General features: G+C 26.2%; 1 protein-coding gene across 1 annotated transcript; it reads left to right on the forward strand.

Annotated features, from left to right (window-relative positions):
• Positions 1-493: 493 nt before the first annotated feature.
• Positions 494-11,412, forward strand: LOC132921923 (rhythmically expressed gene 5 protein). Its single transcript, XM_060985169.1, is given in 6 exon segments — positions 494-704; positions 8,141-8,207; positions 10,164-10,268; positions 10,392-10,472; positions 10,597-10,814; positions 10,816-11,412. Coding segments are annotated over 6 exon segments (612 nt in total). The 5' UTR covers positions 494-602; the 3' UTR covers positions 10,855-11,412.
• Positions 11,413-15,554: the final 4,142 nt, after the last annotated feature.

Here is a 15,554-nt window from a genome sequence, read left to right on the forward strand (position 1 = left end):
TTATTCACCTATAATCAATGATCATATAATATTATATCGCGTATACTATTGTAAATTCCGTGTCCTTATTATTATTATTATTATATTATTATATTGGATTATAAAGGCATTTATTATTAAGCATTTAGATGTATGTAAATATAATTTATATATATATTTATATAACATATAGGTATTTGTATACACAATTTAAAATACCAACACATTCTGCATGCGCTATTATAGGTATGTTTATATATATATAGTGTACATAATAATATACTGTATATTATACTATGTAGGTACTGCGGATTGTGGTAAATGTCAAGGACTTCAATGCAGCGTGCGGAGCGGTGTTTGTGTATGTACCTGTATAGTTTACAGGCGCGTGCGTGTGTGAAAAACCGTTCTGATTTTTCCGGAACTTGGCGCGCTTATTGCAGGCGCCGTCGACAAACGCGCATGCGCAACCGTTTCGGCGCGATGGCTTGTCGAGCCGGCCCCAGCAGCGGTTCCGTTGCGTATAATCACGATCAGTGTGTTTCAAGACGCGCACAACTACGAACTGCCACAACCGTCCGTCTGCTGCAGCATATACAATATCAATCTAAACAGTGAACACGATGAGAACGTACGCTCTCCTATGGCCCTTGGCCGCATTCCTAGTGACCCGGACCTCCGGGTCAGCCATTCCGATGTGGGAATTCCTTAGTCGAGGAGAAAAGGTAACTTTTGGAAATTGAATCTTTTTATTTAAATTCATTCGTGAAATAAATGTTTATGCCTAATTGATTAATATGTATTTATATATATACAATATTATATATTATAATATGAGCTATGTGTATTCATGATAAATGATAATATTATAATATATTACATTTTCGTTATGTGTTTGAGTTTATTTTAGTAATATATTCAGTTAATAAATATAATTTACATATTATACATGTTTTTATGTATAGTAGAAACGGTTATATGGGATTTAAAAATTATAAACTCGTTGATTTCTGAGCCTCCAACGAATTTATTTTCATCTAAAATATTTATCTGTGTGGCTACGTCATGTTGTGTCTTAAATATCTGAAATATATATATATATATATATATTTAATATATAATCTACCAGCTGACAATACTTGTTTTTTTATTGGGTTAAGTATATTCTGTATATTTTAACATGGCATTATTCGACAAATAACACACTATTCGTTTTAATGAAATTAGAAAATAAAACATGTAGAATGTATGTTATAAATCATTGAAAAATATTTGTGTTTATATGAACATGTTTTATTATTATTATTTCTGATAACTATACAACTAAAAGCTATATAACTATATAAGTATAAAATTAAATAAAAAACTTTAAAGATTGTAAAATATCGTGTACTCCGATTCGCACCATTTGGCATCATTATTCTGTTAACTGTACATTCAGATTATTCGCGGTATCGATCATTGTGCCAATTTGTTTATTAAACAGTTACTAAATAATAGAATATAAACATATAGTTATATTAAATCGTTATTAAAATACAAAATTGTACGATGTCCATGTATAATTGAATAGACTATTTGAATAAAAGTGTGATGTTGATCTTTTTTCAACTTACCTATGTTCTATGTTCTACTTATATTAGTCATGCAAATTCACAAACGCAATGAGGCGTAAATACAGTAAGGTAGTTGCATTATGCGGATTTCCCCCTAACCATTTAATCAAATTAGTGTACATTATTAAATTAAATCATAACTTGGTACTACTGCTAACATACACCAATTACTATTAGTTTTAAAAATTCTAAATCAAAAGCTGCTGATCCATGTACCCATATAACTTACTAGGACCAGTATATGTATAATTTTTTGATAATTTAATATACATAATATAATACCAGAATGTAATATATAAGTATTCATTGTGGGCTATTAGATGAGTGTTTTCTATAATACATTAGATGGGGATTTAAAAATAAACATAATAAACCTAAAATTTTTCTTCGTTTTTACATGTATAAGGTACCTATTATTTGTATTTTTTATTTTCTAAAGTTCAATTGTATATTGAAAATATTTTTAAATTGGTTTTGCTGCTTATCTAGATTAATACATAATGAGAGCCAAATGGATCTAAATAAATTATTTCCTAGTGATTTTCACACCATAATTGGTTCCATGTCCTCATTTTGAAAAATTTTCGTATAATGCCATAGTTAATTGTTATGTAGGTATTCCATATTATTTAATAGTTATTACATATATTTTAAGTGGGCCATTAAATCCAAATAAAACATATTGAAAATCTTACGTTTTGTTTAATCAAAAATATATTAAATTCATAATTGTTATTTGTATTATTAATTATTATTATGTTGTGAATGATTGATAAATGATTGATGAGTGATAATACAAGTACACATAGAATCTAGCCACTAATGCTTGCATAGTGATTAATAACATGAAGTAAACCATCAACAAAAATTACGATTTGCCGGAAGGGCAATTCTCTGTATACATAGATTATATAATATTATGGAGGTACCTACTGGAAATCATGGTCAACAGGAAATATATTTCATTTTATTACAAATAAATATAAGTTATTGTGTTCTTAGGAATAAACAATTTTAGAGTAGCATGTAGGTGCAATAAAAATTCATTGTATTTTAAATTATACTTGGCACATCATACAAAATGCGTTATTAATGTATAATATTTTGTTTTGATAATCCAGTCTGTTTAATTTTTATTATGAATTTAAAATTTTTCTTTCAAAATCTTTATGTAAAATATATAGCTAGTTTAATAGTATCACCTTTCAATTCAAATATGATTTTTATAATTTAATTACACGTTTATAAGATATTATTTAATGATGACAAGAATATAATATTATGTTCATTTTCCGGACAAATTATTTTTACTTTTCACTCATACTACTATACTAGTCATACTCACAAGACATTTTTGAAGCGATTCTATCTGTAATTTATACATTTATTTTTATATTAAAAAAATAAGATTTTTTTATCTGAATAATTTATTTGATAGATAAAAATAAGATTTTTATATTAAATTGAATAAGTAATGTCAGTTAAATTAATTGGAAATATTATTTCTTTGATTTTTATTGGAAACAGTATGCCAATAAATTTACTTATTATACATTTATATTTTTTACATCTTATTTTCCTACTTACTAAGAATAAAAAATATTTTTATACTCTTTATAGGGGGTTGTAATGATTTTACATATTATATAAAAATATACAATATTAATCTAGTTCATATTGTACTTAGACAATTTTGACTAATAGTGAAATATTAATGAATTATACTACATCTACTACTTTAATTTTCACATCGTCGTAACTTAGACTTTCCCAATATTTTGTAACATAGACTATTATCCTGAGTTCAATAACTCAGAAATTATTCGTTTGAATTTCAATTTATATACGAGTACGAGTACATCAAATTTAATAAAAAAATATTTACTTAACAATTTATTCATAGAAAAATAAGCTTATGCATAGGACACTCCTTAAATGACATAAAAATATATTTTTATATGTATTCTAAAAATTAGAATTTGAAAAAAATGCTTATTTCGACGAAAAAAAGAAGGAAGCGTGGTGATTTGTAACAATTACAATTTAATAGTATAAAAATATATATATAATACAAGTCGTACTATACCTGTATTAGGTATCTAATAAATTATTATTATGCTTTGCCTGGCTTATGATTTATTATTACGAATTAATAACTACTTTTAATCGCTTCTGTAGTCTGTATAAACTATAAAGTATAAATATTGTTTGAGTAATGACTGCAATGAGTATGGTAATATTATTGACACTTTAAATCAAAGCGAGTTTATTGACTTTATTTAAATGTATAATTGATCCAAGCTCAAAAGTAGAAGGCATTGTCTTTTCTTTTTATAACTAAACTGACAAAAACTAGAAATATCTATAAATTACTAATGTTAAGGAGTTTTTAAAAATATATTTTTCAATTATAATATTTATACAAAATTAAAAATATATTACAGTTATAGTTATTCACTTTGTATTGTTATAATAATTATATTTTTATTCAACATATAAACTACAATTGTTATTCGTAATATGTTAAAAATAATAATAATATTTAAAATCACATTAATCCCCATTGTATATTATAAATTATTTAATAATATAAATTTACTCATATATCTATACTATACCTACAAAATTCTATTTTTTAATCTTTAATTTTTATTTATATCAATTAAGAAGTATAAACTAACTATAAATTACTCAATTTTACAAAAATCACTTTAATTACAAGTTAATGACTAATAAGTTTTTGGAAATTCTTACCAAAAAAATTTAAAAACTATACGGAGGTAATAAAAATAATCACATTTTATTTTTAAAACGTTTTTTTGTTATTATATTTTATTGTTTTAATTTTATTTAAACAAAATAATAAATTTGTTTAAAATATTGAGCGTTTCACTAAGGTTTTCGGGATTTTAAGATAAAAACAAAATATACCTACTGCGAGTGTTTTTGATGCTAAAATATATACAAAATATAAAAGGTATAAATAATAGAGATACATTACTAGAGTACGTATAATAATGATAGTGGTATTACAAAATATTAAAACATTTTAACTTTATCTGTGCTCGTATAAGGTACTCGTGATGAAAATCCTCAAAGAATTTCACATATTACTTTATTAGTTGCATTTTTTTGGTGATTATATATACATGTATTAAACATTAATATACAGTAGTATAACATAGTTATTGATTTGTCGCCGAACCAACGAGGCGATTCCGAAGTTTGTACATTCAAATTCGAAAGAGAAATAAAAAAAAATCTAGTTGACAATATACCCGGATCTACGTGCATATTAAATGCAATATCGTATAATCGTTACACGATTTCCGTTCTATATTACTTTAAGATAATGTCATTTGCGGGAACAATGATGGTTCAAACAATGGATAAAATTGTTTATATTAAAAATTTACGTTAAAAGCATTGGACATGACCGAATCTTAGACAATATATATATTGTGAATAGTGTCACTAGCACTCGCCACTTAACCGAATTATTTAATTAATTTACACTATAAGATTTTTTTTTCTTGGATGATTTTTTTACATTGCAAAAATTATCTTATAAGTATTTGTTTCTCAAATAATAATCGGGTTTAATTCACATCTAATAACAACTACGGTAATAATATACGGTACGTATATTTTATTAAAAAAAAATCCAGTTGAGTGCGTGACGCATTTTATAATAATATAAACAAATAACATAACCACTTCCAGACAACAACTAACATTATACCATACATACATACATACATACATATACTATATAGTATATGGATTGTATATATAATTATGTTATATTTCGTTTTTGTTTTCGTTTTCAGCTGTCATTTGAGTATTGAGTTTAAAATTCTTGAAGTTGTTTTTTGTGCTTACTATTTACTTTTCATACGATATCTGAACATCATTCCATCAATTATAAGCACTATTTGGCTACTGGCAAGTACCAATATTTTACCCACTATTTTTTAAAATCTCTCCTTTATTTCTCATTTTCATTAATAACTTTAATTTTAAGATTTATTACAGTACAATGATATATTTAACATTTAAGTACTGTTAAATAGTAAACTAAAAATGCCGGGCTGTAAAATTTTACTTATTACTCTATTAGACTTCTACAGATTATATATTGTTTTTATTGATAAATGCTTAATTTACAATCTATATAATTGAGCATCATTAAAATAAGTGAATGATGAAATTTAATGAGTTGGTTGAATGAATGGATTTGAGGGGTGGAAACCGTTCAGCAACAATACTTCCTTATTAGTTTTATAGGTTATGATAAGGGAGAACCGTTTTTTTAAATTATTATTATTTAAATAAGAGTGTCTCTTGGTCATTTTATTTTAAGTTTTCTCAGTGTGTTGTTAAGAATGGTGATTGATGACTTAGGAGAGATTAGTGGGCCCTGATATGATTGAAGTTTATCTACTTATATGCAAAGTAACTATTTCAGTTCAAATTTAGTTTAAATTTATATTTCTGTTTTTAAAAGCTTATAGGTATAGTATACGTATACTCTAGTCTAGCTTACAAACCGTAAGAAATTTAAATTTAAATATTATATATACATTCAGCTATTATTAATTATTTCCCACTTAAAGCTGATCTTTATTATCTTTTACTTTTTAGATATTTAATATAATAGGTATATACTAAAAGGAAAGTTAAATATTATCATTCATTACTAAAAAAAAATGTGAGTATCGTACTTATTTCTAATTAAACATAAGTACCTATGCCATTAAATATATATAAATACAAAATATAATACTCTTAACTATAGTTATCTGTAGTTTTAATAAGTATAATAATAGTATTTAAAAAACTACATATATATTATATTTATTAAATTACCCCATAATTTATTATTGACATTCAAGGAGACTTTCCCTATAATGTAAATAATATAATTTTTATTCTTATTTTTTTTTTGTTTAGTGAATTATAGACATTAAAGTAATTAAAAATTTGAGAGTAATTGTGTAGTACCTACTTAATACTTATATAGGTATCATACATTTACCGTGTTCATTGTATATAGTGATGTGCGTTTCATAAAATGTAGAATAAACGAACCCATTATATTTTAAATCCATAAGACACGAATTTATAGATAGTTAACCTAGGTTTCTCTAAGAAACGTGATAAAAAAACTGCATGTGTCCCAATATTACTAAGAATTTTGAAAAGAATATGATAGGTATAGTATGTCTTCATAAAAAAAAAACTATTTAAGGATATTTTCAAATGAATTACGATTGTCATGCACTCGTATCGTACCAATTTGTGCTCTTTTTGATTATTATTTGATGTTCTACACCTACATATAGATAGATATATATTTATATTTGCGGTAACTATAATACATTGTAATATAGATTGAATTGCCTAGCATTTCTATCTCCATTTTTTTCTTTGAAATCACATAAAAAATGAATATTTTTATATAATTTTCTTACAAATTAAAATGTATTATTTATTATGTTAGTGAAGGCTGAATAATTTTATTTGAAAACATAATAAAATTTTCATTTTAATAACAATTATAATGTTTACAGATCTGTATATTTTACTATTTATTATGACTTTGGGGGGCATTCATAAAGTTATTTTGTTATGTTTCGTGCAAATTGTATAAATCAAACATTGAAACATCTAAAATCTAAAATATATATAATTAGTAATAAATTACTATCATAGGTACGTCAATTAGCTATGTAATACAATTTTTAATTGATTGAGAGTATATAGTAAACGAAAATATGAAATTACAAAGCCATGAAGGATATACCTCCATGATTCCGTTCGCGGTTCGTATGCATTAAATCAGCTAGTGGTCTTCAACCGGTGGGTCGCGGCAGGTCTTCTCTTTTAAAAATAAAAATAATAAAATTATAAAACTATAATAAATAATTAATTATAAAAATAAACACTTCACGTATAGCATTTATTTTTAATACGATATTATTATAAGGTATAAATAATTGTAATGGATATCAAATCATAGTACGATGTGTACGTATTTACTTATTAGCATCATTGTACGGCTGTTCGCGGTATGACATCGATACAAAATAATTTACGATTAAACCGTACTATTTCATATAATTTTAAAATAAGAATAAACAGAATAAAACGCAGGCTCATTATATCTATCATATACATAGGTCACGAAAAATGTTTTTACAAAAAAAAGTGGGTCGCGAGTAGAAGAAATTGAAGAATTAATACCGTATTAAATAATAAGAACTGTATAATATATCTACATCAAAAAAGGAATAGGTAGTATGTACCTATACATACAAGCTTTTATTATTTAAAAATATAATTTATAGTAATTATTATCAAAGATTTTTTTTAGGTAAATCTACAACTTTTAATTAAAGTAAAATTATTGAAGTTTATTTACCAACTGACCTAGAAAATATAAAAACCATTTATTATAAAAATATATATCTTTCTATAAAATTTTGCAAGAAGCGTTTATAAATGTTAATAATTTTGTTCATGTTCATGTTTTTGTTTTTTAGATGAGCCATTTGTTCAACATGTTCGTGAAACAAGTAGCCGACTTTTGTGACTCATCTTCGATGCCAGGTAATTTTTTTTTTTATATTTATAGTTTGTACTCTATACTTATACAGATCTTAGATCTCAGTTACTAAGTTTAAGTTTAATGTATTTACCTAGAAACTAAATGTATAATTTTTCACCAAATGACTTACTGAGTACTGACTAATATAGTTATGTATACTCATTACTCTCTATTATAGTCTCATTTCTTTACGGTTCTTAATTGCTGTTTACCGGGACAGTGGAATATAATACAGGTACCTGTAGAATACGACTCATTTTTATTCTTAGATTTTGATTTAAATATAGTAATAATTATAAATTATAATTTATCTATGTATATTAAATAAAGATGTCTTAGGGAAGTAAAAAAATAAAAAAATTTTTGTATTTATGTATAGTTTTCAAGTCTTCTCGACTTTTGTGATGTAATTTGTATTTTTTATACCTCGTATTTATTTATTTTTATAGTTGTAGTTTTATATTTATATAAAATATAAAATACAAATTACAATATACATATCATATACCTTATCATAAACTTCAACGTAACAATTTAAAAACTGTTTATAGGGTATTATATTAGATTAAATGAAACGTGTAAATACAAATTTCAAATGATAAAAACTGAATAAATATGTAATACTCTATTTATTAGTAAGATAATTTGCATTTTTTTTTTAAAAAGACAACATTTAGTTTTTATATAATAAGTATATATAGGTTCCAACATGGATATAAATATATTGGTTTTCAAGGTAATTCCTGGTAGTATTCTTATGAAATATTTTATAAATAAATATCGTGACTTATAATTTATAAATCGTAAATTTTTCTGTGATCGTTCGTTTAAGTCTTTTGGGTTCATCGTCGTCAAATTAATTCGCATGTCACTATGAAGGTTATTGGCTCTTGCGGGTCATGGCTACTGCACATAAATATAGAAAAATTAATTTCCTCTTATACCTATTCGTCCACTATAAGTACATAGTATTTAAGTACAATTTTTCCAATCATCATTCTAAGTGATTTGTAGTCTTATAAATATGTTTTACATTTCCTGTTAAATAACATATTATATTCTAAAGTAAATAATCACTATCATATCAATCCATCATAGCCGTCATATTATATTATAGTACTTCTAACAACAATAATTTTATGTTAATATACAATGTATATTATTTAAATTTACTATAAATTATACAGTTGTCATGAATTATATATATATATATATATATACATAATTTGTTTAGTAGTGTCATATTATATGAAAAAAATTGTTAATTATTTAATGGACCGCAATCTTATTGGATTACTAAATCATATTTTTATGGGACTATGGGTTCATTAAATGTTTAGTTTCTTAGTGACTGTTCATGCAATTTTGAATTATGTATAGATATTCATACTTATTTTTTGAATTTTATTGCAATTATAAAATACAAAATTATATAAATTAATCAATCATATAGCTAACCAACTTAAATACTTAATAAGCTTATTTAATATTATTAGGTAGGTAGTTTTTTGTCTTATATCAATCGCTCGTCTTGTTATACATATATAAATTCATTGTATACATCGACATATTATTTTTTACTATTACTACATTAGGTAGTCATGTACATATATAGATAAACTGGCATACTAGTAAAGAATTAAAATACCTACAGATGTGACCAAGACATGTGTATAGTGTACTTCTGTTTATATATAGGTATATAGTGACTCTCTCTTTGCATTTTTACATGAAATAATTATAATAAAATATATAGGTACGCTGCAGCAAATAGCTATTTTCAATAAAATATTTCAATTGGTAGATATATATATAATACACATGTGCTCTATATGTGTGTATAAAAGCAATAAAATATTCACCCAAAGACAATTATCAATAATACTATATGCTCGTATACTTGTAAATTGTAATGTCATACAAATAATTAATTTTGATTATTTTTTTTTTGTTTTTAGACTGTAATAAAGTATTATTGGTTTATGGTTTAACCAATTTGGCAAAAATGGGAGATGATAGCCTAGACAAAATGGACCCTTATCAAAGAGGATCGAGAATAATGAGTATGTACATATACTTAACTATTTAAGTAACATTATGTAAATAATGTTAAATAAAATTAACACATTAAAATAGAAAGCTTTTTTATTGTTTATTCTTAATATTCTCATATATTATTATTTTAGTATGGGAATCTATGATGAAAGGAGGTTTCTTTACTTCCCAAACAACTGACAAATCGGAACAAGAGCTCAATGACCCATTAGGTAAATATAAATAATATCATATATATATATATATATATATAAGATTCACTCAGATATGTATGATCTAAGTTTTGTATTTATTTGTATAAAATCTAACATATTCGTTTTTGTCGACGTTCTATAGAAACTAGTGGTGGAAATGATTTGGGTTCAGCGTCGAATAACGTCGAAGAAATAGCTACTCCACCTGGTGGTTATATCATCGGACCAATGGTTGTAAGAGTAATGCCTGATGGTCGGCCGGTACCTGGTGACTCTCAGAGGCCTCTGCCCAAAGACGAAGACGCAGAAGAATTTATAGCCATGCGATCCAAACCTATGCCTTCCATGAATGATATGCTAAGTCAGAGAAAACAACCAATACAAAATAGGCCTGCTGTGAGACCATTTAGGTATACGCTTAAACCGATAAACTGATACTTCCAATAATGCGTCCTCAGCAACTTGGTACAGTTTCAGACATCATATTTATTTATTATTTTAATTTATTTGCGACAATTTGCAACTTTAACTTTTATTTTAAGTACAATATTTTTAATGTATTGTTACGACAAAATACTTCATCTTGTAAAATTCTATTTCGTCTTTTATAATTATTATTATTTTATTTTTAATTAGGTTTAAACACGTTTCAGGGTCCTAAATAATTGTGAATACAATTTTTTTTATTTATAAATTTTTTATTTTTAGAGTGATACTATTATTTATTATTTTGAAATCATTTTAATTTATTTGTAAATAGTACTGTTAGGTACCATTGTTGTGATATTTATGTTGAAAATTAAGTAAACATTTTGATAAAAATGCTTTTGTACATTATATTTACCTACCTATTGTGTGTGAAATATAAATTGTGTTAACTATTTCCACAAAAATTTCTTAATATAGTGTATATTTTATAAGAGATAATAACTTATAATTATATAATATGTTTTTGTTATTCAGTTTTTACATCCATGAATATACATAACTAATATATGTTACCTAAAGGTTATACAAGTACATAACGATGGTTAATATTTAAAATCTTAAAATGCTCTGCATAATAAACATAAATTACTAGCTGTAAATCTGTAATACCCGACTCCGTCCGGATTAAAATGCACCTATCTGTCCACCGGTTTCGTTTTTTCATTATATAATACAATACCTGTATAAACTTCGTCAAAAACTGTACATTCATTTCGAACAATGTCTTTCCCGAACAAATAGACAACCAGCCAAATGTATCAATCTGGTTGCGTATATCTATTTGGTGTTTCATTTTCATATGATAGGTATACCTATTAAATTTAATCGTGTACTTCTGTACGTTTAAAAATCGTATAGATCAATAGGTATATCATCAAATTTAATAACTTTTCATTAATTTTACGCAAATAAAAATAAGATCGTTTTTTAATTAAAAAGAGTTAATTTTCTAAAATTATGCGGTAAACGATGTTGTTTACGTACAGATTTTTGAGAGTATCAACTTTAGAACAGGTGAAATACAATTGAAAAATATAATAATATTATATAACATTATATATATTATACATAATAATAATAAGTACCTGATAGAAAGTACGTAGCCCATTTGGCTCCCGGTTTACAAAAAAGTAAATTCCCAAACGGCTCCAGTTTTTTACAACACAAATTCCTTCCCACTTCATATAGACTTAGGACTGTCTCAAAAAAGATGTGGTTAAAAATGTGTTGGTGAACACAAAGTAAATTATAAAAATTATATAAAAATATTAAAAACAATTAAATTATAGGTACATTTTTTTGGCACAATTTTTTATATTCTAAATAGATAACAAAATTAATAATTATTGTTTTTGATATAAAATAGATTGTAAAATTTATTTACTAATACTAGAGACTTAGAGGAGCTCAAATTGGTAACCAGTACCTATTACCGTTAATAGTTTGGGAATTTACCTATTTGTACATTTTTTTCCAACGGGAGCCGTTTTGGAATAGGCAAACAATAGGTTAGGTTAGGAGCTGTTTGTGATGCGCTGGATATAGAAAAGCAAGGTTTTCTCAAATAAATCTCCGCCCATCCATATCTATGAATAATATAATAGGTATATAATATAATACTCAAAATTATATCCAATCACAATAAGCACCACCTATTTATTTTAATTTGATCAATGATCAATATACATATATATATTTGTATAAACAAAAAATTTAAATTTTCATAAACCGAAACAGAATTCATAAGTGAATATGTGATCCAACGTTTAGGGGTTTAATTCCAGGATGAAAAGTAACATACCATACACCCGAAAACCAAAATAGTATGCGTGCAAAATGTAATGCCTGTTACATTGAATATTGATCACGAATTCACGAACTACAGTGGCCAGTGGATTTGCATAGAGAATAAACATAACGTTAAAACTTTACTAAACATTGTTACGCTTTCTAGTCAAAAAGCTTGAAAATAATACAAATTTCCTCAATTCCTCATAAGTTGTTCTCATTAGTCATTTCCAATTAATAAGTATATCAAAATTCAAATGTACTTATTATTGCATTATTTGTGAATACATTTTTTTGGAATTTATAATTTTAAATTTTGACAAAAAATTTTAGTTAGGTACTTACGTATTACTTAGATGAATTGGTTGGTGCGAGTGACGAGGAAGCGGTAGAGAAGGGCACTGTTCCGGTAAAAATCGATGATGATGCGTTACCCAAAGGCACACTTGCTGGCGGCGATGAGCTGGAGCCGATAGAAAAGGACGTTGTGACGGCCAGGGGCGAAGAAGTGAAAAATAGTTTTGGAGTATTAATCGGATGACTGGCACCGGGTGTAACCATACAACCACTCGTCACCCCTCCTCGCCGTTGAAGATTTTCGACTGCGTGGAAACGGGTACAACCGGCTTTGGGATGCATGTGTTGCATCCGGACCGATTAGCGACTCGAAGTTTCAAGATCAGGTGGTGCGCGACTCCGGCCGGCACGTCGGATGTAGACACGGCAGACGGGACCGCCGGGACGAAATTTAAGGAGAGTCCGAAGACAGCGTTGCGTCCCTGTCCGCTGACTCCCTTTTTCGTCACGCCTTCGGTCGTTTCGGTCTCCGCTGCACCGCTGCCCGTCGCCAGATCTTCACCACATCGCGCCAAGCCGCTCCCGAAGCCGAAGCTGTCTGGACTGGCTGCCGTCATGATGGTCGTCGAATCGCGCTGCCGGGCAAACGCCTCAGCAACACGCTCGACCGCCCGCGAGAACGCTGCACAGGTGACTGCAGAAGCCTTTATTTTACACGCTTACACGCCTCCCCCTTATTTTTACCTGATTTTGTTTTTCCTTTTTCAAAAGACTAATTATTTTTGTTCATGTTAACACGTTTTGTTTTGATTATTGTTTACAATGTTTCACACATTTAGACAGACTCAAAATTTTACACTTTTTATCAATTATTCATTCAATATTACAAAATTTAATTTAATATGCTGTTTATGCCCTTTTATTTATTTTGATTTTTTTCAAAAAATTGTTATTAAAAAAAGTTAATAAAATTAAAAATTGTTAAAAAAATTGTATTTTTTTCGTAATATTAAGTATATAAATCAATTATTACAAAATTGACAACTTAGTATCATGAAATAGTGAAAATATCATACACTATCCTAATAAATTTTTGAAAAATGGTAACAATAATTATGTCATTTGATATAAATATAATAGAAAAAGATCATGCCTTTAAATAAAATATATTTTAATTGATGTACTTACCTACATGTTTTACTTATCGAATTAAAATGGTTGGAACTCAGCAAAAATACCTGGAGATTATCGTTGTACTGACTATACTGTACCTACCACAGTAAATGTTGAGTTTAGTAATACGGTGGACAAGATTTCGAGAGTTGCAGGCTATACAATGGATGTGTGACTTGAATCAAGTTGTCTTTTTTTGTTAAATTAAATTAATAGATAATCTTCGTAATTTATAATATTACATGTAATGATTTTACGTAAGTACGCGATATGTGATTAAAGTGGCTTTATTATTATAGAGAAATAATAATTGAATTGATTGAATGAGTATGTAATGACTAATTAATATCAGTAAAATATTGGTATTCCAATTCAAGACAACAACAATCAAAAAATAATTTTAAAATGCTAAGGATATTAGGTAACTAGGTAAGTATAAAACATAAAATAAATAAGTTGTGAAAACAGTTTATTTTTAGTACACATATTATATTATTTTATTATTACTAAAAATATGTATTCAAAAAAAGCGAATTATTAATATTATTAACTAATAACCAATCACTGTTTTGAATTAAATATAATACGAGTATTATATACTAATCAAAAATCAAATAAAGTGCTTTCTTGGAATACATTAATTTTTTTATTGTTGCAGTTTTGAACTGGACAATTGATAAAAATTGAGTACACATATTATAAGACCAAAATATTATATTTTATTGGAGTGTTCACCACATCAGATATAATATGCTCTACCCGCATTTCACACTGTATTGTGAATTAAATTTATAAGTTAAAACATAAAGTAGTTCAGAGTCACTGGATATGTCGGTATTTTAAAGTATATTTGAGTATCAATATATAGTATATACATATCTTATTTTAATCTGTTTTTGTGGAATTGATGAACGATGATAAATGGCATAATATCATTAACAGTGAAAACAATTTATGCAATGACCCATTTGCTAAAAAAAAACATCATGAATTTCAGATAAATTCCAGGCAAAATTCATATCAAAATAAGATTATTAAATTAACACATCCATGTAGTAATAATAATGTAGAAAGCTTATCTCGTTTAAATATTTAAATACTAATTTAAATTGATGAGATAAACTAGATATTATTTTTACAGGTCAATCGCATTAATATTTTAACTAACAACATAAAAATAGTTCTGGAAAACACATATTAGGTATGTATTAAAGTACCAATACATTTGAATATGGTGTCCTCAATAGAAATATAATGTGTAAAAAATTGATTAGCAATTTAATATTTATGATTGTATTCTATACTATATTATAAAATATATACACATTTCCATACAAAAGAAGTTTAAAGAAC

Source organism: Rhopalosiphum padi, chromosome 2 (genome assembly GCF_020882245.1).
Source record: "Rhopalosiphum padi isolate XX-2018 chromosome 2, ASM2088224v1, whole genome shotgun sequence".
In the NCBI taxonomy this organism is placed as follows: domain Eukaryota; kingdom Metazoa; phylum Arthropoda; class Insecta; order Hemiptera; family Aphididae; genus Rhopalosiphum; species Rhopalosiphum padi.